Below are 25,175 nucleotides of genomic sequence, written 5' to 3'. Positions count from 1 at the left end.
ACCCAGGAGTGGAACCTAATCCCGATTATGGCTCTAGGCAGTGTCCTGGGTAAGAACTAGCCTGATGGACAGACCACTGTGGCCTGGTGAGTTGAGAGCCGAGGCCCAGAGCTGGGGCTTCCTGTGCTTTCTTCAACCAGCCCTTATTCTGCAGGTGGGAAGCCCTTCCTCCTGTTAGCTTGGCTTTCTTTTCCAAAATATGGGGGAGGTTTAGTGATAGTGGTGGTAGCCAGCCTCTTCCTGAAAATGGCGCTGGCCTTATTCAGATGACCCGTGAGGAGGCCAGGGCTGGCAGAAGGCTCTGGAGATGCTTTGTCTTTTGGATGGATCTTCGGGTGACATCGTGCAAGGCCAGCCTAGGTTCTAACTGGGACCGATAATGCATCACATAGTGTTGGGTATGCCATGACCTTACTGAGCCTCAGTCTCCTCAGCTAAAGCCTGAGAACCAGGCTCAGCAAGGGGTGGCCCAGTGGTCATCATATATCTGCCTAGGATGACTGCGTGCCTTTGTCTGGCTTCCGAGGACAAGTGTGGGGCATCGGTCATTCGTTGCTATATGGGGCAGTGACTGGACACTGGCTGTGCCTGGCTGCTCAGTAGTGACCAGACCATTCAGTGCTGCTTCTCATAGCCGAAATGCTTCCAGCTGAGTAGAGACGAGACTGGGGAGAACCATTTCTTTCCCCTAAATTCATCCTCTGAGGTCTTTCCCCAAACACCTCCAGCCTGTGAGGGAAGGGCACCTCCTCAGTGAGGAAGTCACTGCTAGTGGTGGGGTTAGGCTGGGCTGCGCCGAGGGCCACTCATTTCAGATGGCCCTGACCCTTAGCCCTAAGGTACTCCTCGACCCCCTGCTATCACAGCTCTAGAGCACAGCTCTAGTGAATCTCCCAACTTCGCTCCTTAATCCTCCTCCTCTTTCCTTTTTTCTCCCCACCTGGACTCCACAGGCAGCAAAAGAAACTCTGGCCAAAGCGGTGTTGGCGGAGCTGCCTCAGCAAGTAGTGCAGTATTTCAAGCATAAAAACCTACCCCCCACCAACTCAGAGCCTGCCTGAGCCCATGCCCAGCAGCAGCATGCCAGCTGAGCCCCCAGCCTCCCCCAGGAACATGCACGTTCACCCTGCTTCCTCGTGGGTGGCCTTTTCTACCAGTCCACATTTTTATTTTTTACAACCGGACCTCCACCCCCAACTTCCCCCAGCCCAGCTGGGCTTCCTTTGTCAGAGTCAACTGATGATGCTTCCAGGACAAACCGGCTTCCTCTCCCCACCCTCCTGCCACTCCAAGTATTGAATGTACTTTGTATAATTTTAGTGGGATTATTGTTATTAAAGAGAATAAAATTTTTACAATCATAACTGGCTTTTCCTAAGTCACCAGCTGCAATGAGGAACTTGTCCCTAGCACACCTTGTATGGTGGCCTCCTCTGGTTCTACACTGTGACTGTGTTCCACTTGTTACACTCAGGGTACTAGAGGAGTATCAGATGTCGCCTTCAGTTCCTCCCATAGTGAGTGAGGGTCAGTGGGCATGCACCCATCTAGAAAAGGAAGCCCTCCCTCTTCAAGAGTCAGTGTCATATTGCTACGTGGGGACATGCATTCCCTGTCAGCAGCAGCGATCCGGTGAGACTGGCACAGGACATGGCACCGCACACACGGTACAGACATGGAGAGACACCACACAGCACCTGTCCTCTTGTGGAGTTCTAGCCTTTTGACAGGCTGATGTGATTGTAGCAGAGGATGTCTCTACCGAGCACCTTGTTTCTAGCTCCCTGTACCAGCACTGTTCACGGACCTTTTACAGCCCAACCATGACCCTGAAGAAACAGAAACACACCGTACCTACTAGACAGGCGGAATGTGGAAGGAAGTGTGGCTGACCTGGGCATGTGTATTCTACTACAGCCAGCATCTCCCTTAGCTCTGCAAGGGGCTTTCCCACTCAAGCTGCTAATGGACCTTACCCTGCTCCACTGACACGAAAGGCAGGCGTCTCTGCCTTCTCCCCCAGGCCAGGCCTTCCTAGCTGCTGGAACTAATCTTGGAAGCCATGGTGTACTTGGTGGGAGGGAGGAGCAAACTTCTGTGGCCACCAGATGCTCACTATGTAGCTCAGGCTGTCCCGGAACTCACTGTGTAAACCAGGCTGGCCTTGAACTCACAAAGATCATTCTGCTTCTGTCTCCTCCTAGAAGCTAGGACTAAAGATGTGTGCCACCACACCCAGCTACTAACTAACTGCTCATTTACCTCTGGCTTGGCCAACTAGGGAGTCTAGTGGTTATAGCTCCCAGGGCTGTGTACTGAAGAAGCTAAAGTCTCACGAGGACACAGAAAGCCAGCCTTCAGGCATACATAAAAATTCTGCTTCTGTCACACAGCAGGCAGTCACTGGGCCTCTGGGAGGTTGGGGTTCCTCTATAGAGTGTATAGAAGGGCTGGCTTCAGAGTGCTTTTCCAGAATGAAATCCGTAGGTCTAGCAGCTTCAGTGGGGTCGCAGAAGCAGACTAGCAGTCTCCCACGGGGCCTGTGTCTCCGCCACAGCTGGGGCCAGGGCTGCCTGTTAAAGCTGTTCCAATTCCCTCTGAAACCATTCCTCTAGCAGGTGAGGGAACAATGCCAGCCCACAGCAGAGTCCTTAAGGTGTGACTTCAGAGGTGTTGACAAGACTCCAGCTGAGCACCGAGCACCAAAAGTACCTGCATTCCCTTCTAGCGTGTCTAAGTAGGCTGGGCATGCCAGGATGCCAGGAAACCACCCAAGTCCAACCAGATGACTGCACTGCTAATGAGCGACGGTTTTCCTGAAGGGGCCCAAGATGACAGCTTAGTCACATACCCACAGCAAGGACATTCGAGCCAAGGAACCCCGTGTGCCTAAGCAATTAACATTTAGCTAACTGGAGTAATGAACGCAGAAGCTGGTGGAGCTGGCAACCAGATCTGACCCTTCCAACATGTTATTGTTCTAGCTACAACTGGGGATTGCCAACGTCATACAAAACTGTATGCCGCACACTAATACACTCTGGACCGCTACCCAGGCATGAGAGGCATCTAGTCTAGATAATCAGTTATCCCATAGGAAGCTGGTTGTCACTCTTCTTTTTTAGGGGACGGGGCAGGTAAAGGGCCTTGTCTGTCTCTATGCTGTTCACTGTGGCTTATCTGTGGAGGCTGGAAAAAGTCTGCTCTCAAGAAGCTGGAACTTCTTGGCAAACCAAGCTTTTCTCTTAGGTGAGGAGGCCAACAGGGGGAGAATTCAGGAGCTGGGAAGTAATAAGGACTGAAGTCAAACTCTGATAAGGCTCCTGACTGAGGAGAGGGTGTTCCTGGAGATACATCAGCCTGAGGAATGAGCTTTCTACCTGGTCCTGGGACCTCTGGAAGCTGTACAGGCAGGGAGTCAGCTACCTGTCGAGGTCCAGTCACATCAGGTGACTCAGATTTCAAGTCTCTTTTCCCCATTCCAAGTGGGCAGCAGGCCTCAGGTGAACAAACGACAGGAAGTGACTGCAGTACCACTACAAGTCAGACAATTCCGTGCCTCCCGGTTAGAGCTGGCAACCGAGCACTGTGGGCTCTCCAAGTGGTCTCAGAACTGTAAGAACTCTGCCCCCTGATATAATGTACAAGGCTTAGAGAAACCAACCATCTTCTGTACGTGAATAACAGGGATTTTACAGTCTATAGACCGTGCGGCGCAGCCAGCTGCAAACGATGGGGGAGCTGGAAGCATGAGATGTGGTACGAAGCGACAGCTTGCTCCGACAGGTTTGAAAATTGAAGTTAGGGGACAGTTTTAAACCTCACAGCCCTGCCACCTTTTCTCAACATCAACAGCGACCATGAGACACTCTGGTGGCCTCTGAAAAATCAAGCCACATGAAACTGATGACTTTGATGTCTTGGTCTGCATCCTGAAATGGGTCAGGGTTCTGTGGGTGCAAGAACACGCTGCAGGAGTGACAGCGCAGTCACAGGAACAATGACAAAGAGGCAGAAGGTGCTTGCAGTTTTACCTAGATGTCTTCTCAGGATGGAGCTGACGCTCCCGCACTGACAGAAAAGATTATTAGCACTGGGAGGCTCTGCAAAGGGTGGCAGCAATCACAGGCATCCACGATGGGTGAAGGAAAACCACCATCTGCTGGTGGGCACCAGTGTCAATACACTGAAAGGGGAAAGGAAGGGCTGGATGAGATCCAGGGCCCTCTGCCCACGTTAAAACTGAGGAGCTTCCTCTGCCTGCCAGTATGTCAGTGCCAACACATTCGGTGTGTCCCACTCGTCTCACACCCATAGGAAGGAAGAAACAATGGATACTGGAAGCAGGGACTGAGAACTCAGGCTCATTCTGGAGCAGGCGCACAGACCGTCAGATGTATCTGTCTTCCAACCTGAGTCCTGTACACCTGCTCTCTCCCTCCACCATGAGACAGAAACAGACAAGACCTGCGGCTCATGGTCCAGGAGCTGTTATTGGGGAAGCCCGGGGACAGTGTGGGGCAGAGGTGGGGGGGGGCGTGGATAAAGGAAAAGCACTGAGGCAGCATCTCAGGCTGGAAATACCTTCACCGTCAAAAGCTGCAGTGCTGTATGTGCAAACAGCAGGGCCTCGGTGGAGTAGAGGACAGCCGTAACAGGCATGTCCTACTAGTTTGCAGCCCGAGGATTCCAGAAACAGCGAGGCATTAGTCATCTCTTTAACACAGCTATGAGCAGTTATAGTTTCTGGCTATGATTCAGTAAATTTGCTTCTCTAATGTTTAGAATCCTAAACTAAATTCTTTATTTCAAAAACAAAATCAAAACAGTTTTCCAGGGAGAAAAGGTGGGCAGAAGATGGACATGTCATCCTTACCAGCTTCTTCCTATCTCCGCAGGCTGGAGAGGGGAGAATAACAACATGGAAGAACATCACCTCAAGGGCTGTGGTTGGCTCATAGCCTTGTGGGTGTGGTTTGCAATCTTTAGTCACACAACATCCAGGAAGGGTCAGACCTAGGGCAGAACTCAGGTCAGCAGCTAGTCTGCCCTTCTCTATGCCACACACAACATGGCAGAACCAAGCAGCCCCTTCACCTACAATAGTGTATCAAGATAATGCTTCCTGTGCTACCAGGAAAGGAGAAAAACAAGAAAGCAACAAGGTACGGTGAACCCTTGCACCACCAGTGGCATTTCTGAGACCTATCGCTGGGACAGGTTTGGTCATCTGCACTGGAGCATAAAGAGAAACCAAGCAGAGTTTGAGCCACAAGTGGACTATGGCACAATTCTAGGTTAGGTTAGAATGTCACATGTGCACAGGAAGCAGGTGAAGTTTTCTGAGGGAGGTGATGTTGAGTCAGAACAGGCGTTTAACCCTCTGGGGAGACGCTCCCTATGGTGATGTCAGGAGCTAGGGTGCTTCGAGGAAGGTGTTGGTTCGAAAGATGGAGGAGACGATCTTCCCTGTAGCGTTGATGGTACCTTCGCTGTCTGAACTGGACTCGGAGTCACTGCTCCCGGAGTAGGCACCCAGGCCCGGGAGGATGCCGATGCAGACAGCAGCAGATGGGCAGTGGATGGAGGGGCCACTCAGAGAAGAGCTTCCAAGAGACACGCAGGACGGAGCCTCTGCAAAAGGGAGGACAGGAAGTCAGTCATAGCGCTCCCTAATAGTGAAGGGTCATCCCCAGGTCCTGGACACTGTGCCAGGGTTTTCTACAAAGAAGAGCCCCGATGCTGCAGAACAACTCTTTGCAGTCATAGGAGGTTCTGGACATCTTTGTGCTACAGGTGAGGAAGCTGCAGAGAAGAGAAAACACAGAGTTGGGACTCAGAGTCTGCCCACACTCTCTTGCCACCCACCAGTTCTGAGGCCGAGGAACAAACCACAGAGTCACCTATCTTAGTCTGATTCCCTGTCTTCACAAGTCATAGTATTACATACAGCAAGTGCGACTGGGTCTGATGTCTTCAGCGATGCTGTGGCCCTCAACAGGAGGCTAGATTAAGAGACCAACTGTGGGCGGTACAAACAACACCGCCATACGGAGAGAGCAGTACACTGACTAGCAGGGATCAGCCATACAGTTTTGCTCTTTATGGAGCATTTTCCCAGGATGGGGAGATGGGTACCTCAAAAACTGATTTATCACTTTTGTACTGAGAATCACTGAAGAAAAAAATTTATTTTTTTACTTATTTATTTAACATTATTTTATGTGCATTGGTGTGAAGGTATCAGATCCCTTAGAACTGAAGTAACAGACAGCTGTAAGCTGTCATGTGGGTGCAGGGAACTGAACCTGGGTTCTTTAGAAGAGCAGCCAGGATTCTTAACCACTGAGCCACCTCTTCAGCCCAAAAACATTTAAAGCCAGGTACAATATCGCCATGTATCTGGGCTCTTCTTTCTGGAATATTCATAGTGATTCTGCTATTCTAATGACAAAGGCCTTGATCTACAACATGCAGAACTTGACAATTACAGAGAAAGTTAGGGGTCTGGAAAGACGGTTGAGATTAAAAGACACATACTGTATTCTCGAAGAGGACCTGAGTTCAGTTCCCAGCACTCACATCAGCCAGTTCACAACCTGTAACTCCTACTTGGGACTCAGCCCTCTGATGGCCTCCATGGCACTGTATTCATACACACTTACCCAGACATGCACACATACATATAACTAAAACCCAAAATCTCTAAAACAAAACAAAAACTAACCAAAAACAAAACAAAACTAAACAAAAAAACTAACAATACATTGAGAATGGCGCTCCATTCTTTCTTCCCTGTTTCCAGCCTCATGCAGTCACTATAACAACTGTATGTAGGGCTTCTCCCTGCTGACTGATGAGGGAAGTCAAGTAAGCTGGTAAGTACACAGACTAGAGTATAAAACACTAGACCTGTGCCAGAAAATTCTGGACTCAAGTGAAGCCAAAGCTCACTGGAGCGGAAGGCTCAGTTCCTAAGTCACTGCCTGAGGCTGACAAGGACATCCCTTTTGGGGTTTGCCTTTCATAAATTTACATCTCACTTGTGCTGATACTGCAAGAGAATGTAAAAGGGACATTGACTCCATGGCTATATTGAGAAAAGTTATCAGCTGTCGGACACAGAATTCATCTCAGGGATCTGTTCTTCTCCAGTAGGCTATGGAGAAGCTGCTGCAGATAAGCAATGCCCAAACATCTCAAAGAGCACGAGAGCAGTGACTGGGAGACAGCAATAATGCTGACATGAAGGCAGTGGCAAATACCACAAAGGCTAACAACTTTAAAGACATAAAGTCTTTCTAGTCTGTTTAAAAAAAAACAAAACAAAAAAACAAGCTGTGGGGCTGAGGGAACAATTCAGTGGTGGTTGCTTGCACTTGCCTAGCATGTACTAGGGCTCTCAGTTTGATCTCCAGCAATGCATGAAAAAAGAAAAAAAAAAAAAATCAATGGAGGACAACCAAAAAGCACAAAGAGCAGGGTATGGCAGTGCAAACCTGTAATCCCAACATTTGGGAGGCTGAGACAGAAAGGCTGCTGCAAGGTCAGTACCAGTCAGGGCTAAAAATAATGGTGATGATGGTTAAATAAATGGGTACCCTGGGATATAACCCAGTTGTCTAGCATGGTATGGAGCTCTGGCTTTGATCCCTAGCAGTGCAAAAAACTTGGCATGGTAATTGTGCTGGACAGTTTTATGTCATCTTGACACAGCTAGAGTTATATGAAAGGAGGGAACCTCAATTGAGAAAATACCTCCATATGATCCCACTATAGGGCAGTTTCTTAACTGGTTCTTGATGGGGGATGGTTCAGCCCATTGTGGGTGGTGCAATCCCTGGGCTGGTGGTCCTGGGTTCTATTAGAAAGCAGGCTGACCAAGCCATAAGGAGCAGGCCAGTAAGCAGCACCCTCCATGGCCTCCGAATCAGGTCCTGCCTCCGAGTTCCTGCTTTTGATGATGAACTGATATGTGGAAGTATAAATCAAATGAACCCTTTCCTCCCCAAGTTGCTTTTGGTCATGGTGTTTCATCACAGCAATAGAAACCCTAACTAAAATAGTAATGCATGCCCATTATCCCAGTAGTTGGTTAGTAGAGACAGGGATATTAGAGGCTAAAGATTATCCTTAGGTACATAGTAAGTCTGAGGCCAGCTCGGTCTACATGAGACCTTGCCTTAAGAGAAAAAAAAAAAGGACACAGATAATACAAGTAGTTCACAGAAAAATAAAACGTGAGTTTTAAACACAGGAAAAGAAACAGTTATTAGGAAGGAATATGTGAGCAACAGCTCAAGACAATTTGGCAGTGACCTCCAAACTTAAACAACCGTTGTGGATCATGGTCCTCAGAACAAAATAACCACTATCTTCCTCAGATCATCTGTAGCTTCTTACAAGAGACCATTCCAATCAGGCCTGCTGACTGTTGACATTCTCTCAGAGGAGGAGAGGATAGGGAGGATCATTGGACCTGGGCACAGTGCCAAGGCTTTCCCTGAAGAAGCCCCAACACAACAAAACAACCCAGATAACCAGAGGGCGACTGTGGTCATCCTTGTGTTACAAAAGGAGATTCCAGCCACCCTCTCAGCCATCTATAACACTGCTCTAGTTACACCTGGAGTAGAGTACAGGGGTATCTTATAAGGAGATAGAGCACACAGGCTGGGGAAGGGTAGCTGAGGAGAGCTCCCTCCATGCAGCTAAGGGAAGCAAGCCACCATCCATGCTAGGTGAAGACTCCTCAGAATGACTGCTGCTCTGGGGATCTCCCAGGCTCCTGCAGTAACCTCCCACCTGTGCTCTGTAAGCCCAATAACATGGATTCTCCAGGGTGAATTCTGATGGAATCTTACTTTTAAGAAAGGGGCAGATGTTTATATCTCTACAGGGAAGGACTTCTCACAACATCGATGGTGTTTCCGAAAACTGTCCACAGCAGCAAAAGGAGGTGTTTACAGAGGCTGTGCTGTCAGTGTCTGCCAACCTGGGACAAGCTCAATCACCTGAGAGGGAACCTCACCTGAGGCACTGTGGGGCATTTTCTTAATTAATGATAGATGCAGGAGGGCCAAGTCCAGTTTAGGCAGTACCACCCCTGGGCAAGTGGCCCTAGGCTGTATAAGAAAACAGGCAGAGCAGGCCATGTGTTGTAATATGAGCGGCGGGGCTGTGTCCCAGCACCCAGCCACCCGCATGGCTAGTTTATGCCCCGAAATAATTACACGGAAACTGTATTCTTTTGAACACTGCCTAGCCCATTAGTTCCAGCCTCTTATTAGCTAGCTCTTATATATTGATCTAACCCATTTTTAATATTCTATGTAGCACCATGAGCTAGCTTACCAAAAATAGATATAAATATTGTAACTGTAATTCTTGCTTGATAACTGTTTTGCTATATGTAATCTTACTATGTTAAAGTGAAAGCCTTTCTTTTTTGTTTAAACAGAAAAAGGGGAAATGATGGAGGTGGGTCTTGTATTAATCTGTTGCTTTCATTGGTTAATTAATAAAGAAACTGCCTAGGCCCATTTGATAGGCCAACCCTTAGGTGGGTGGAGTAAACAGAACAGAATGCTGGGAGAAAGAAGCCGAGTCAGGAGTCGCCATGATTCTCCCACTCCAGACAGACGCAGGTTAAGATCTTTCCTGGTAAGCTAGCTCATGGTGCTACATAGAATATTAAAAATGGGTTAGATCAATATGTAAGAGCTAGCTAATAAGAGGCTGGAACTAATGGGCTAGGCAGTGTTCAAAAGAATACAGTTTCCGTGTAATTATTTCGGGGTATAAGCTAGCCATGCGGACGGCTGGGTGCTGGGGACGCAGCCCCGCCCCGCCGCTCCCACTTCAATAGCCATGGCCATCGAGCCAGTAAGTAGTATTCCTCCATGGCTCCTGCTGAGTTCCTGCCCTGACTTCCTATAGTGATGGACTGTGAAGTGGAAGTATACAATAAACCTTCTCCTACCCCCAGGTTGTTTCGCTTGGGGGTTTATCACAGCAACAGAGAAGCAAAGGAGGCCAGCAGGTAAGTGGCTGAGAATAAAGGCCCTGGGGCTGGGACTGCAGCTCAGCACACTCTCGGAGACTGCTGCCCGAGTATGCACAAGGTTCTGGGTTCCATTAACAGGACTGTGGGAGAAGAGGGAAGGGAACAAGTCTGTCCTCACTGGAAATGAATGGTCTCTAAGATGGACTCAATGGAAAAGGAGAGAAGCAGAACACAATGTAATTTAGGGAGAATCAGAAACATGCCCATGCACAAATACAACAAAGCCAAAAAACCAAAATCACGAACACCTGGTGGCACTGTGTGGCTTAGGAAGAAACTGGCGTCTACTGAGCAGTGGAGACTTACTTTTCTTACTGTACTCTTCTTATCCCCTTTCTAAATTATTACACTCATTTAGACATTGTTTTTAAAAGGCAAATAAAAAAATCCAAAGGGCATTTCAATCAAAGCAGAATATCCCATCAATGCTATAACCCCCCAGGATATCCTTCCAATAAAGGAGGGGAAATGCAGAAGCCTCAATGCCTGCTGAAGGGGCAGGACGTTTGTCTATACTCCCACTGAATAGAGGACCCTTGAAAGGGGTGCCCACCCCACCACCACCCTGACACACACCCTGGTATGGCACGAAGTAGGCCAGAATTTATGATGGGAGTTAAAGTCATTTTAGAGTTCCCTTGCAGATGGCTAATTTGGGGGAGGGTGGAGTAATGGTAAAAATCTGATCGTTTTAATATTTGAGACATGACAATAAGTTGTATAATTCATTCCTTGAGCGTTTGTTGTATTATTATGCGCCACACAGAACGCTTTCAAAGCTGAGAATAAAAGAATCCAGTTCAGAGTGCCTAGGAGGGCTGAAGCTGCCTGTGGAAGGATGGAGCTGAGCACAGAGCTGCAACAGGAATCTGGACTATTGTGACACTGGAGTTGCTTAAGTGAAAGGACAGACCCTCCCATTATCTAGGAAGTATCAAGAGAGAAAAGAGACTGCAACTCTGACAAATTTCATTCCAAAAGCAGTTAACTGCCCGGAGAGAACAAAATGGTGCCCTCTGATCTCACCATTTGGGGACGTTTCCTGCCAACGCCTGCCTCTGCCGGACCACATTGTCATATCGAGTTAGCAGAGAAAATGATGAATAGAGAATGTTCTTGGAATGCAGGCAGATGGAGAGAGTACAGAGGCCACCTCGCATGTTTGTTGGCTCTGCATGAGATAATTTTCAGTGGGAGAGCTCGGTTTCTGTCAGGGTCAGAGTCACCTTCTGTAGGACCAAGGCAAAGCCTGCCCTGGTAGAGGACAAGATTGAAGCAAGCTTCAAGGACAGCAGGTCGCTTCTGGGGTCTTTTCTCCTAGCAAAGGAAGGTTATTTGTCGTCTAGCTTGTACAAGAATCAGGAATAGGAAGAAGGCACTTAGAATGACAAATATAACTGCGTATACATACAGAGAACAGGCCTGGATGGAGACACAGAAATGTACACTGGTGTTTCCCGTGGAAATGAAAGGGATGGGAGAGGGTGTGGGAGAAAGAGACAGACTGGTATTTTTAAAGGTATAGGTACCATCCCCGGTACTGTGGAGAAACAACTGAATAAGCAAGCATACACTATTTGAGAAAGAAATAAACGTAAGCCCTGTTTTATAGATGGCCAACTGAATTGGATTTAGAACCCTCAATCCCACAGGTGGAACTAAAAACAAACTCTTGAATTCCTCATCCAGGCCCAAGAACACTCCCTTTTACTTATAATTTCCTGCTACCTAATACAGAGGCAGATTTCATCATATAAAAAGTCACTGTCTTCAAGGAAAACAGAGTCCTGAATACCATTCTAGGCTCAATCCAATCCAACCACTAGCAGAAGCTTGGTATTCTATCTCCCACAGGTGAAATAAGAAACCTGACATTTGGCAAGGGAGAGAAAAACCTGTTGTGAGCAGAGGTCACCTGACCAGGGTTTATAAGCACTCCCGGGAGAACACGACTGTTATTTATCAGCTCCACTGGTTCATAACACACTACTTTTGTAGGGCAGCTGACACATTTGTGGTAGGAATTCCTGCTTAATATAAAACGGTCTGGCAAATTAGATTAATTTAAGGCTGGCTTATTTAAAGAGACATAATGCACCCTTCACAAAAGATGCAGTGAGTCCTGTCCTTCCTACAGTTCCCGTGTGCAATGAGGGAGAGGAAGAGACTAGGGACCACACCCACCTTGAGCCTTGTCGTCTGGGCCGGGGTCTGGTTTCAGTCTTTTCACACTGCTGCCACTCTCTGAGCTGTAACAGAAAACATGGCGACTTGAGCTATGTTGACTCTCAGGGATCAACACCGAGGGAATGGGAGCAGCAGAGATACTTATGAGAGTCTGGGCCGTCTCAAGGCTGTGATGACTGAAATGAAAAGATAACATTTCACTTCCAAGCCTCTGCCCAAACATAAAATCTACCTTCTGAAAAATCCAATGACAGAGCGTGCCAATTTTGGCTTTCTGTTATCTTTACCATTCAACTTGGGTAGAACCACGGATGGAGTTCAAGAGCATTTACACATTTTCACAATGACAAAATTTAAATTATTAAAGGAAATATTTCTGATGATATGTAGAGTCACCCAAAAGATTTTCACTAAAAGAGTAGCTAAACAATATGTTTCAGCGGAGAAAGACATCATACTAGAAGAAGAGATGGTGACGTAAGTCTAAACGGGTATCTCACATATATGGGCCATAGTCTAATTTGTGGCATGAAACACAACAAAGTCCTGGGCAATGGTAGAACACAGAAGAGAGCAAATGTAGCATGTGATCTGATGGTCCCTCTTGTGGGAAGAGGGTTCTGCTGGGGAGACTGTACCACAGCCTCTCAATAGTAGGCAAGTGCTTAGCACAGAACTGCAGTCCCAGCCCAAGGGCTTCTGTTTGCATAATTTTTAAGAAGGTAAGATAGCTGTTCATACGCTTGCCTGGTAATTTTCAAGGCCCTATCACTAAAAGGGTACAAATAAGTATATATAATAGAAAGAAAAAATATTTTAAGGCCTTATTCATTTCTCCTCCTAAAAGCAAGACTATACGGAAAAATATTTTAAAAAGTAAAAGGGAGGATGGGGATGTAGCTCAGTCAGGTAGACTGTAACCAATGCCCTAGGAAAGCTATGGGTTCAATCCCCAAAACAGCATAAACTGGGCATGCTGGCACACCCCTGTAATCCCAGTTCTTAGGTGGAACAGGAGGATCAGAAGTCCAAGGCCATCTTTGGCTATACACTGAGTTTAAAATTAGATTGGAATATATACATCTTGCTCTATAAGTAATAAACAAATGAATACAGATAAATAAGTAAATATAAATGAAATTTAAAAAGTAAAAAAGACAGCACTAAGATGTCAGAAATTATATTTTAAGATCTGAATAAATATAGACTACACAAATTAGTAAAAAACAGATTAAGTAAATACATTTTAAAACAATCATTTAAAGGTGCTTATCTAAAAAAACTTAAAAAAAAGAAAAACTCCAAAAAACTTAATACCCAAAAAGATTAAAAGTGGAAGCATGGATCAACAGAGAATCAAGGCAAACACTAGCATGAAAAAGGCTGGGTGGTGGCTATTCCTCACTGTCAACTTGACTACATCTGGGCCTAACTAAAACCCTGGGGTTTATCACTGTTCTACTGCTGTGGAGACACCATGACTAAAGCACTAACTCAGGCCTTGCTCACAGTTTCAGAGGTTCCCTTCATTTATCATCAATCACGACAGGGCATGTAAGAGAAAGACAGACAGAAAAAGACAGAAAAACAATTTTCTTTAAAATCACTTAGAACATTAATCCCAGGAACAGGTGACACAGTCTAAAGTCCTACCAAAAGAATTAGGATTTCCAGGCACAGTGGAGCACACCTGTAATACTAGCACTTAGGAGATGAGGTAGGTATAGAGAGTAGCCTGGTCTATACAATAAATTCCAGGCCACCCAGGGCTACACAAACAAAACCAAAAACAAACAAACAAACAAAAAAACCCCAAAACTATGATATATAAACCACAATACTACAATATAATTAAGTTAGAAATTAGTAAGGAAAAAATAAAGACAGAATTTCATAGCCTCTAAGATACTAGGATTATAAGGGTTAGTAGTGTGTATATGGGAAGGATTACATTAGAACCAAGTATGGAAAAGTTACCTCCATATTGAAAATTTTAAATATGTTTCAATATTATTTCTGAGACAAAGAAGAAATCACAGTGGCAATTTTAAATACACAGTAGGAATTATAAAACTACTTGATGAGAGCTGAAAGAAGTAAACAGAATTGAGTGCCTCTAATTGAAAAGACTGAAAATAAATGAGCGTGGGTATCCCACAGGACTTTATAACAATAAATACAAGAAAAAAACAGAAAAACAGCAAAGATGATCTCTTTAAAGATAAGAAACAGGTTTGTTTTGTTTTGTTTTGTGATACTTCACACATCTGGAGGCTTCCAGATTTTCACCAGGGATCTGAATTGTACATGCACCTTCTAACAACGATAACTCTCACGCTTTAAATTTATTAAACCAGAATTAGCATGAAGCCCAGGACAAACTCTCAGGTTATTTTGAATAAACTAGGGCAGGGGAGATCAGAAACTCCTGCCCCAAGAGGCTAACGTGTCACCTTGCTACAAAAGCAACATTAAATGATATACTTTGAAAACCCAAGAGAGTCTCTATACAGATTAACAGATAAGCCAACAGAGCCCTTCCTACATATGATATGAAGACTAATCGAGGGAGACAGTTGAAATACCCACTTGGAAACAGCGAGAGTACCCAGGAGGAAATTGCCCAACTGGAGAGCTCATCAAACTGGTCCAGGTCTGATTCCTAAGAGCCAATGAGCTTTGAAAAGCTTATATAGGATGTTAAAAGATTCATGGCTTTTTAAGGCTCCTTCTCAGACCACTGGTCCTCCCCGTGCTGCTGTACCATGATGACATTTTTACATGTGCTCAGTGTTCCTAGGAACATCTGCAGCAGATAGATGTTGTGCCAAACCGCAAGACTGCATCAATACACTCCATTCAAAACATGTGGCTGGTTGCCAATACACCATACTGATTTTCCTAATAGACTGCACTTAACATCATTTCACCCACAGTCTGGTTGGTCAAGCTGATTCAATCATTCTGGTGCCGTTTCTGAATTTGAAAAGGGAAGAACCAATATGACAAAGAACTCATCAGAATCTGTGGTAGTGCTTGTACCCCCGCATCAGTCAAAATGAGCTGTAGTCAGGTCTATAACCCTGTCACAGCTGCCGCATTCTCTCAATACTTTTGCAGCAGCTGTTCTCTGGCTGCTTTCTCCCTCGCCTGCCTGCCTGTCAGAGCCCTGGTGCCCTAGCCCGTCAGCATCTTTCTAAGCCCTTCTCTAACTCCTCCTCCATGCTGTCACAGCTCACCAGCAGCACTCCTGAAGCACTTGCTGCCTCATCTGCCTAGAAATACAAAAGCTCAAACACCACACTCTTGCTTTACTACTGTATGACCGTGGACAAAAGTTCTTCATCTACCAAGTAGTCTTTCCATCTGTAAACCGAGTCATAAGAAATGATATTCCATGGAAATGGCGAGAGGAATCTGTGAGATCACTAGAGGAAACGTGACACGCAGCAGATGCTCAATGAAGAAGCACTACATGGCAGTGAATGAGTGATCCAGTCAGTCTAGGGTCAAAGGCTACAGGGGCTCTAAGTCTGGAAGGGGGGTGAAATGCAAGCACACTGACAGCTTTGTCACAGCAACATGCTGGATTTGCACTGGCTCATATTACCAGCGGCATTTCAGAGGATGGGGCCAGAGGGAGATTTACACTGTGTTCACACTGGCTGACCTCTTATGCTTCACAGCTCCTGCCAACAGCTTCGCCTGGGAGAACTTGCTCTTGGTTTCTATGGGTTTCACAGCCAGCTTCTTCTCTACTTCTTTATTTTCTGCAGAAATTCCAACCTTGTTGAGATTACTGTGAGTTACAAGTTAAGGGTCAGATTCAACAAAAGGAAGAAATGTACAAAGCAAAGGTAAATCTAGAGAACAAACATACCCCACAACCCCCTTGGCAGAATTTAATGAGACCTTCCTGCCTTGTCAAGTGGTTAGGATACAGGCCTTAACCACCAGATCCTGAGTGTATGTGCACAAATGTGTACATGAATGCAGGCATGTCTGTGTCACTGCATGCATGTGTGGAGGACAGGACAACCCCAGGATTTGGCTTTGAGACTTGTTTCATTAAGTAATCTCCTGCCTCATACTCCTGAATGTGGCTAGCCCTGCCTAGGCTTTTGGGCTCTTGTGTTACATCTGCAAAAACCTCATTTAAAATATTCTTAAATTTTACTCTAAGGCACCAGCAGGACAAGCTGGTCCTCACGGCTCACAACTAAATGCCACTGATAGTCATGAAGACATTCTGCAAAACTCAATTTCACCCTTGGGAGGTGAGACTTATTTCTAAGGAAGTCATACATAATTTTTTAATTTTCTTTATATTCCTAAAGATCTTTGTTTTGTGGCTGGCAAGATGACTAAGGAGTAGAGGCACTCACCACAATCCCTAGAACTCACATGGCAGAAGGGAGAATAGACTCCTACAAGCTGTCCTCTAGCTTTCCACATGTATACACACACATGTGTGCGTGCACACACACATACACACGGGGGGGGGGGGGGGGGAGGCAGGCAGGCAGGCAGACTGGACCTGATGATGCAGGCCTCTATTCCAGCTACTTGAGAGAGTTAAGCTCTACCTTTGGTTACAGACTAATCATGCCAGCCTGGGAATGTTAGAAAGATCCTGTCTCTGACTAAAAAGTAGAAAAAAAGGCTGGGATGTCACTTAGTGGTAGAGAGATCATCTAGCATATGCAAGGTCCTAGGTTCACCCCCCAGTACCACAAAAATGGAGAAAAGGCCTAAGAAGAGCACTTTTCAGGCCATGTCACTGCTAGCTCACAAGGTCTGTCATCCTGCTGTTCTCCTCACTAACACCAGGCTCCTTCCAGTCTATGCTCTTCTTCAAACTTACTAAGCAAGCTGCTAGGATGCAGGAGTGCCTTGCTGGACAACAGTGACATCTAGTGCCCAAGAAATCTAAGAAGCAGCCTTAGAAAAATGGAGACCTAGATATCAGACATAGGTCATCCGGCTAGGCGGCAAATGTCTTTACTGTCTGAGCTACTTTAACAGTCCTAAATCTTTATTTTCTTAAAATTATGTTTAAGTACATGCACATGCACACACACACCACGCACACATACCACACACACACACACATACACACAATGCACATTTCCATGCAGTGCACAGCAGTCAGAGGGTAACTTTCAGTAGTCCTCTCTTTCTACCATATGGATCTCAGGAATCAAACTTGGGCCATCAAGCTTTAACCACTGAGCTCATCCTGTCAGTCCTAAAAGTTCATTTTTATAATTTTTCATTTTTATAAAAGAAACAAAAAAACCTTAATTTTCCTAGGATTAAAATGTCAAAACCATTAGCACATTGTGGTTTTTAATCTATAACTCTGTCACTAAGGCTCAGAAGATCAAAAAGAAAAAGAGAACAAAACCTACTCAATAATTTAATAATTTAGTACCAAAATGTGAAAAAATGGGCACACCAAAATATTCATGTATTTTTAATAACAAGACACAGATTTAAAAAAAAGTTTAACTTTTCTTTATTTTGTTTTTTTCCCAGACAGGGTTTCTCTGTGTAGCCCTGTCAGTCCTGAAACTCATTCTGTAGATTAGGCTAGCCTCAAAATCACAGAGACCCATCTGCCTCTGCCTCCCAAGTGCTGGGATTAAAGATGTGCGCCACCATTGACCTGCTAACTTTTCATTTTTTTAAAGCAGAGAAAAAGAAAATCAAGATGGCTCGGCAGGTAAAGGCACTGCTGCCAAGCCTGACAACATGAATTTGACCCTTGGGGTCTACAGGTGGGAGTAAACCAACTCCCACAAGTTGACCTTTGACCCACCTCCATACGCATGTTCCTATTCTCCAACAAATAAATGTTTTTGGAAGCTAAAGAAAGTTCCAACCTTTGGCAGGGAGAGGCTAGTAATATTTTTTATTCACATTCAAAGTACAAGGATTTTCCCTCCTTTTAAACCCTTCTCCCTCTGAAACAAACACATCTCAAAATTTTCAGACTTTTAGATGAGACACTTGGTGTGTATGGGGAGGGGGCATGCACATATATGTGGAGGCCAGGAGAGAACATCAGTTATCTTTCTCTACTATTTTCCTCCTTACTCCTTTGAGATAGGGTCTCTCACTGAATGTCGTCTCATGCCAAAGGTAGCTTTAGCCAGATCGGCTGGCCAGCAAGCCCAGGTATTCTCTGGCCTCACTCTTCCAAGACAGCCACACCTGTTTTTTTTCATATGGGGGTTGGGGAGTAGAACTCAAGCCTTCGTGCCTGTACAGCAAGCACTTAGTACACCACCCAGTGAACCATTTCCCCGGTTTTAAAAGAAGTTTATTTTATTTCATGTGTATTGTTTGTTTGTCTGCATATATGCATGTGCACCACATGTGTATAGCATCTGTGGAGACCAGAAGAGGGCGTCAGATCCCCTGGAACTGGAAACAGATGATTGTGAACTGTCACATGGGTGCTGGAAACTAAACTTGGGTCCTCTGCAAGAGCAAGACAACTGAACTATCTCTCTCCATCTTCCAGATTTTTAATTATACAATTTTAGATATGCATAATTTGTTAAAAACTAGCATAATCTGCGTGGGATCAACTAGAGTACTACTATTTACATAAAACAAATCATAGCTCATTTGTATTCACAAGTGTTGTATTATAAAATATACCATGTTAAAGAGCAAAGCCAAGAGTCAGCATCTAATATAGGGTGTCCATAAATAAATATCTAATCCCTCCAATCCTGTCTTCCCATATCTGGCTACTTGGGTGTTTGGTATCAGATATCTTGCAACAAAGGGCCTGCTTTTCTTCAGTTTTGTAAGACATCTATCAGAACCTGCCCAGTTTCCATCTAAAGCCAACACTCTGAAGTCTTTCCAGTTCTCTACTCCACTGTCACCACAGAAAGTTCCTGGTTCTTTCCTTTAAGTTGAAAATGAAAGAGCATTTTACATTCCTAGCACCCTCTCTAGAATGTTCCTCTGGTGGACATTTATCTGTTAGTCTGTCAACCTAAAACAAAACAATTTGTGTGAAAAGTATACTACTACTTCCTTAGAGGATAAAGGCCTGGTGTCTGAAACATGACACAAAAAGATCTGCCCATCTTCACAAATGTGTCAGCTCATAATAGTATTCTAGAGTCCTCGGGGTAGAGGTGGAGGTTCAGAAGAGTCAATCTTAGGTTTACAGTTCAAACTGAAGGGTAACTTTGTATCAACTCCCACAGCCTCAGACAGTACCCAAATGCTACTAACAGAACTAAGACTGGCAGCCAGTACTTAAGCTCCCAGTTCTGACTGACATTAGGACCAGTGCATCTGCCCACATTTCCTCCTACAGGTTAACTCTTTAATGAACTTACTGTACACTCTCTGCAGGAAAACGCTAGCATAAATATAAAATCTTATCATCAAGTCGGGCATAGTGGCTCACACCTTTAGGCACTGGGGAGACAGAAGCAGATGGACTTCTGTGTGTTAGGAGCCAGTCTGGTCTACATGGTGAATTCCAAGCCATCTAGAATGCACACTGACAATGTCCTACCATCAATTATCAATTCACAGATAAACCCTGTTCAAACAAAACAGTGGTTTACTCAACTTACACACTTGAAAAACACAAATAAGCTTCCGTACTGGAGGGGAAAAGTTAGAACGGCCCACCAATAGCTCCTACAGGTTATTCACACATTTACTACAGTCCAGGCACTGGGAAAAATTGTCATTCTGGTTGTGATAGAATTTATTTTACATTCTAGAAGTGAAAAGATAAAATGAGCCAAAGCAAACAAATGAAAATTTCCCCTATTTAAAACAAAATTATGGGGCTTGGGACAGAGCATGTGCGTAGAATGTGTAAATGCCTGGATGCCACTCCAAGCACCACCAAATGGGATTACAGATGGCAATCAGAAGTGGCAACTATACAGGTTCACAGGGAGAGGAGTGTAGAACTGAGACCTCAGCCATGAAATACTAGCTGTGGGCAATCTGAAGGAAGAACATCTCAGATTAAAGAAATTATGAATTTGAGGTCTCGAAATGGAATCCATCTGATGAAAGAGGAACCTAGGGGCCAGAGGCTACAGTACAGTGGACGTGAAGAGTAAATACAGAACACAGAGGCAGGTGATCTGCTCCAAGTCATAGAGAGTCTTGTGGAGTCTGACTAAAGAATGCTGAAGGAAGCCAGGCATGGTGGTGCACATCTTTAGTCCTAGCACTCAGAAGGCAAGGCAGATCTCTCTGAGTTCTTTGCAGCCAGGTCTACAAAGTGAGTTCTACGTCACTCACAGCTACATAGTGAGATCTTGTCTCAAAAAAGAAAAAAAAAGGTTGGGGTAAGAGTAGAAATGGAAACCAATTAGTAGTGACCCTAGCAATACAGGAAGTCCAGAGTGGAAAGAGAGACAGCAAGATTTAGACAGGTCTGAGTACACTTGGTAAGTCGTTTTGGCAATTGCAGAGTAGAGAAGATCGGGAAGAAAAGAAAAGAAAAAACCAACCAAACAAAAACTCTACTGTGGCATGAACTGAGAGTTCATCATCAGCCAAGTTAGATTTGGAGGTGCCCATTAAGACATTCAAAAGCATATGGTATATGTAATTCCAGCACTCAAGACCCAGGAGGAACACAAGTTTGAGGCCAAGCTAGTCTATGTAGTGAAGCCATCTCAGGAAAAGGGGGAAAAAGTTGGATAAGTAGATGCTTCCAACAAGGTAATATTAAGTCAAAAAAGAATGATCTTCATTGTTCCCTGAACCCACTGTAGGAATAGTTCTCAGGGTATGGGAGGGCTGTCTACCTTTGCTAAAAACAGAAGAGTAAGACGAATGTTTCTAAACACACCTTTTTAGGTCTGGGGAGATGCTTAATGAGTAAAAGCACTGTTTGGCAAACACGAGGACCCAAGTTCAAATCCTCAGCACTCAAGTAAAATCCAGGCATGGTGCAGACAAGCAGACCCTAGGTATTTACTGGCCTGCCAACTTAGCTAGTGCAGCAGGACACAGGTTCAGCGAGCGGTCCCAACTCAAGGGAACAGAGCAGGACACTGGACATGATCATCTTTAGTTTTAGTAGGTATGTACTGTAAACACACAGGCATATAAAAGGCCATAAACATGCCCTTTTAAATCTCAGGGGGCAATTTCTCCCCAGAGAGGCTGGCTACATCGTCCATCTGTCTAAGCCTAATCCTACCAGGTAAGAATATCCTGCTACAGACTATGAATATTTACGTCTGGTTGATCCTGGAAAATGTGGACTTCTGATCACAACAGACATGCACAGCAGCACGCCCACTGTCCACAGCCATCAGTCACAGGACATCAGTGCTGACACTTTCTATCTGTGAGGACAGCAAGTCATCTCTCTCCAAGCACAAAGGATATTCTGTACTCCTTCAGCTCCTCCAGTTCTTCTTCTCGTCGCTGCTTTTCTATCAGTTCCTGCTGACGAGAAACCTCATCAAGGAAGTTGGTCTCATCTTCATCTAAACCTCTTACCATATTTTCTGAGGAAACAATTGAACAAGGGATACTGAGAAGACTAAGAGAAGACTAAGAGAAAAACAGTTGTCTTTGACTTTTCCTTTCCTACATTAAAAGAAAAAAATTATTATGGTGTGTGTACACGCAAGCCATGGTACACACATGAAGGCCAGGGGACAGCCCTCAGGAGTCAACTCTCTCCTTCCAGCTATGGGACCCAGGGATCAATTGGCACAGCGAGTACTTGTACCACTGGCAAACTGGGCAACACTGCCCCTTTTCCTTTTTAAATAAGCAACAGATTCGTCAGACAATTAAAAGAAATAACTGTTAAACACCATGGCTTTTTTTATAAATAGCATGGCATAAAGTCAAAGCATTTCTCCCATTACTAGATATTAGCACAGAATTCAAATGGTATCTTAAACTCTAAAAATGTTCAATGTGGTTTAGAAGGAAGATGGTCTTTTTTCTACTGGACGAGCTCTGAAGGCTGGATGATTAAGATAATTCTATTGCTAGTAATAAAGACAGTTTCATGAGGTCAAAGTCCATCAGAAGGCCCAGTGAATCCCTCAGAATGTGAACTGTATGAAGCTTACTGAATTTGAACTGTTCCTCATACTCCTGCTGCTTCCTGTCTTTCTGCTCCTGGAGCCGTTCGTACAGAGACCGGGGGTCATAAGCCTCCTCTGGACATTCTGAAAGGAAGACGGTATAAAGGAGACACAGAATTTAGGCTGTTTCATATTATTTTGGAATCACAAGGAGCTGGAAAAATAGCTAAGTTTCTATATTTTCTGAAGGTGAAAATATCAAAAATAGCAAAGTCTACAGAATCTTTTGCCCCTCAGTCAGAAAGCAGCAGGTGGTTGGCAAAGGCAGCTATTAACGTCACACTGCTAACTGGATGAGCAGCTGCTCAAACCTATTAGCAGCATCCTCAGTTCAAACTGTGCCTCCTCTGCCTGTGACAATGGAAGAGACTAGCAGACTCTCCTGGAAGGCACTGTGGTGGGGAGAAGAGGGCAAACATGGAGTACTCTAGTCCTGCTGTGGAGACTTCACATGGGTAACTTCACCCTGTTCCTAAACTCTAACAAGGACAATCAGCATCTTCTTGGCAGAGTTTTATGAGGATTAAAGAATTAAATGAGGAGCCGGAGAATTGGTTCAGTGGTTAAGAGCACTGGCTGCTCTTCCAGAGGACTCCGGTTCAATTCCCAGCACCCACATGGTAGCTCACAATTGCTAACTCCAGTTCCAGGGGACCCAGCACCTTCATCCAGACATATATGCAGGCAAAACATCAATGGACATAAAAACAAATCGTTAGAAAAAAGTTAAATGAGTGTCCAGCTCTAGGTCTATATACCTTGTGGATCTTCTGGTTTTCGAACCTTTTCCCACTCTTCTTGCCTCCTTTTACGCCGCTCATCTAGCTCTGCCTCGGACACAAACCTCTTTTTGATGACAAGGTTACCATCATCTCCTCCATCCATAATGGAACAGTCTGCAGGGGGAAAAATCTACAATATTTTGAAGATTACAACTAAAATTCTGAAGAGAAGGGTTGGGGGTGTAGCTTAGTTGGTAAGAGTGCTTGCCTATTATGCATGATGCCCTGGGTTCAATCCTAACACCTCATGTCCTGGGTGTAGTGGAACACGTCTGTACTCCTCATGTCCTGGGTGTAGTGGAACACGTCTGTACTCCTCACGTACTGGGTATAGTAGTACATGTCTGTACTCCTTGCACATGAAACGTGCAGTTTTTTAGGTAGAGGCTATCCTGGCTTACCAGGCAGAAAGCATCTATGTTTTCCAGTCCACGAGCAGTTCTGGAATCACTCCTTTGCCACAGTGTTCCACAATATGTCACAGTGAAGGTGTTTCTCTGTGCCACCACTCCAGACAAAGGTGGGCATCCACCTGTTCTCAGCGCCCACCCTGTTTTCTAGCTGTAGTATTTGTCACTGCACCCTCTTTCAGCTGCTACTTCAAGAGCGCAACACTACCTTGGTCTGTCTGTTCTTACCTCCAAAGCAGATTCTAATGGAGAATCTCAGGGACTCAAGGAGTCTTAGTCAAGTCCAGTCTGTACAGCAGGGAGGTGACAGACCTAGGCACAAAAACCATGAGGGTAAGGAGTAAGACCAGAAGACCAGGCTCTCCTAACAGCTCAACATTCTCTGCTGTCTACCCTGCCCTTCCTCCCTGTAAATTAGTGGCCACATCTGTGACACTCAGGCCTCTGACTTCAGGTTTCTCTTTTTTTTTTGTTTTTTGTTTTTTGAGACAGGGTTTCTCTGTGCAGTCCTGGCTGTCCTAGAACTTGCTCTGTAAACCAGGCTGGCCTCAAACTCAGAGGTCTTCCTGCCTCTGCCTCCTGGGTGCTGGGACTAAAAGCGTGCACCACTGAACAGGCGACGGCAGGTCTTTTTTGACTCCTACAACCCAAGCCCTTTATGCATATGCTTGTGTAGACTATATCACACTTCCTTTCTACTCTTTCCTGAACTCTTTGGAGAAGGAAATAAAGATAGGAAAGTCTTACTCCTTTTCAAAGTCAACATTTTAAAACTGGGATGTAGCTCAGGGGTACAGAACCTGCCTAGCACGTGCAAGCCTTGGCTTTCTCTTTTCCTTGAGAATTATGGTAATTAACCATCTACTCTGACATGTTTTGTGTTAATACGACACAACTATCTACCAAAGATGCACAAACTCAACTCAGTGTCTATTCCAAGATGACCTTTGACAACAACCAAATAATAGTTCACCGGAAAATAAGTCTGGGCCCAAAGAGATGATGCAATAATTAGGAGTACTGATTGCTGTTCCAGAGGTTCAGGGTTCAATTCCCAGGCTCTACATTTTGGCTTACAACTGTCTGTTCCAGGGGATCTGACACCTTCTTATGGCTTCTTTGGGAATCAGGCATACATGTGGAACACAGACATATACGTAGGCAAATACCCATACATATAAAATAAATAAAAACTTAGAAACTAAGTCTACTGCTATGGTATAATTCTTTTGTATACTGTAAAGATTTGTGCTGGGCAGTGGTGGTGCACGTCTTTAATCCCAGCATTCGGGAAGCAGAGGCAGGCCTGGTCTACAAGAGCTAGTTCCAAGACAGGCTTCAAAACTACGGAGAAACCCTGTCTTGGGGGGGGGGGGGGAAGATTTGTCATTTGTATTGATTTAATAAAACACTGATTGGCCAATAGCCAGGCATGAGGTATAGGTGGGGATGCAGAGGAGGCAAGATGAGAAGGCCTTACTGATAAAAGGTACCAAACCACATGGCTAAACATAGACAAGAATTATGGGTTAATTTAAGTTGTAAGAGCTAGTTAATAAGCCTGAGCTAATAGGCCAATCAGTTTACATATTAATATAAATCTCTGTGTGCTTCT

The 25,175-nt window shown here is 45.0% G+C and overlaps 2 protein-coding genes across 7 annotated transcripts in view; one reads left to right on the top strand and one right to left on the bottom strand.

The window, feature by feature from the left end:
- Cpne2 (copine 2) overlaps nt 1–1,473 on the top strand; it is a 37,749-nt gene extending 36,276 nt beyond the window's left edge. For 2 of the 4 annotated variants that reach the window (XM_057753958.1, XM_057753957.1), the window contains exon 17: nt 954–1,470. In XM_057753958.1, coding sequence (XP_057609941.1) covers nt 954–1,061 — 108 coding nt within the window. In that variant the 3' untranslated portion in view covers nt 1,062–1,470. Of the gene's footprint in view, nt 1–953 lie in introns of all 4 variants that reach the window. The other 2 variants (XM_057753959.1, XM_057753955.1) reach the window with 2 other exon arrangements.
- A 2,541-nt stretch (nt 1,474–4,014) lies between these two features.
- Psme3ip1 (proteasome activator subunit 3 interacting protein 1) overlaps nt 4,015–25,175 on the bottom strand; it is a 32,848-nt gene continuing 11,687 nt past the window's right edge. For 2 of the 3 annotated variants that reach the window (XM_057754393.1, XM_057754395.1), the window contains exons 2-8: nt 23,789–23,872; nt 23,127–23,280; nt 22,354–22,452; nt 21,653–21,774; nt 15,924–16,054; nt 12,251–12,315; nt 4,015–5,634 (exon numbers count right to left, since the gene is read on the bottom strand). In XM_057754393.1, the coding sequence (XP_057610376.1) occupies nt 5,417–5,634; nt 12,251–12,315; nt 15,924–16,054; nt 21,653–21,774; nt 22,354–22,452; nt 23,127–23,253 (762 nt within the window). In that variant the 5' untranslated portion in view covers nt 23,254–23,280; nt 23,789–23,872 and the 3' untranslated portion in view covers nt 4,015–5,416. The remainder of the gene's footprint in view (nt 5,635–12,250; nt 12,316–15,923; nt 16,055–21,652; nt 21,775–22,353; nt 22,453–23,126; nt 23,281–23,788; nt 23,873–25,175) is intronic. The other variant, XM_057754394.1, reaches the window with a different exon arrangement.

This window comes from Chionomys nivalis, chromosome 21 (genome assembly GCF_950005125.1).
Source record: "Chionomys nivalis chromosome 21, mChiNiv1.1, whole genome shotgun sequence".
Classification (NCBI taxonomy): Eukaryota; Metazoa; Chordata; class Mammalia; order Rodentia; family Cricetidae; genus Chionomys; species Chionomys nivalis.
This window is presented reverse-complemented; position numbering and strand designations above follow the sequence as displayed.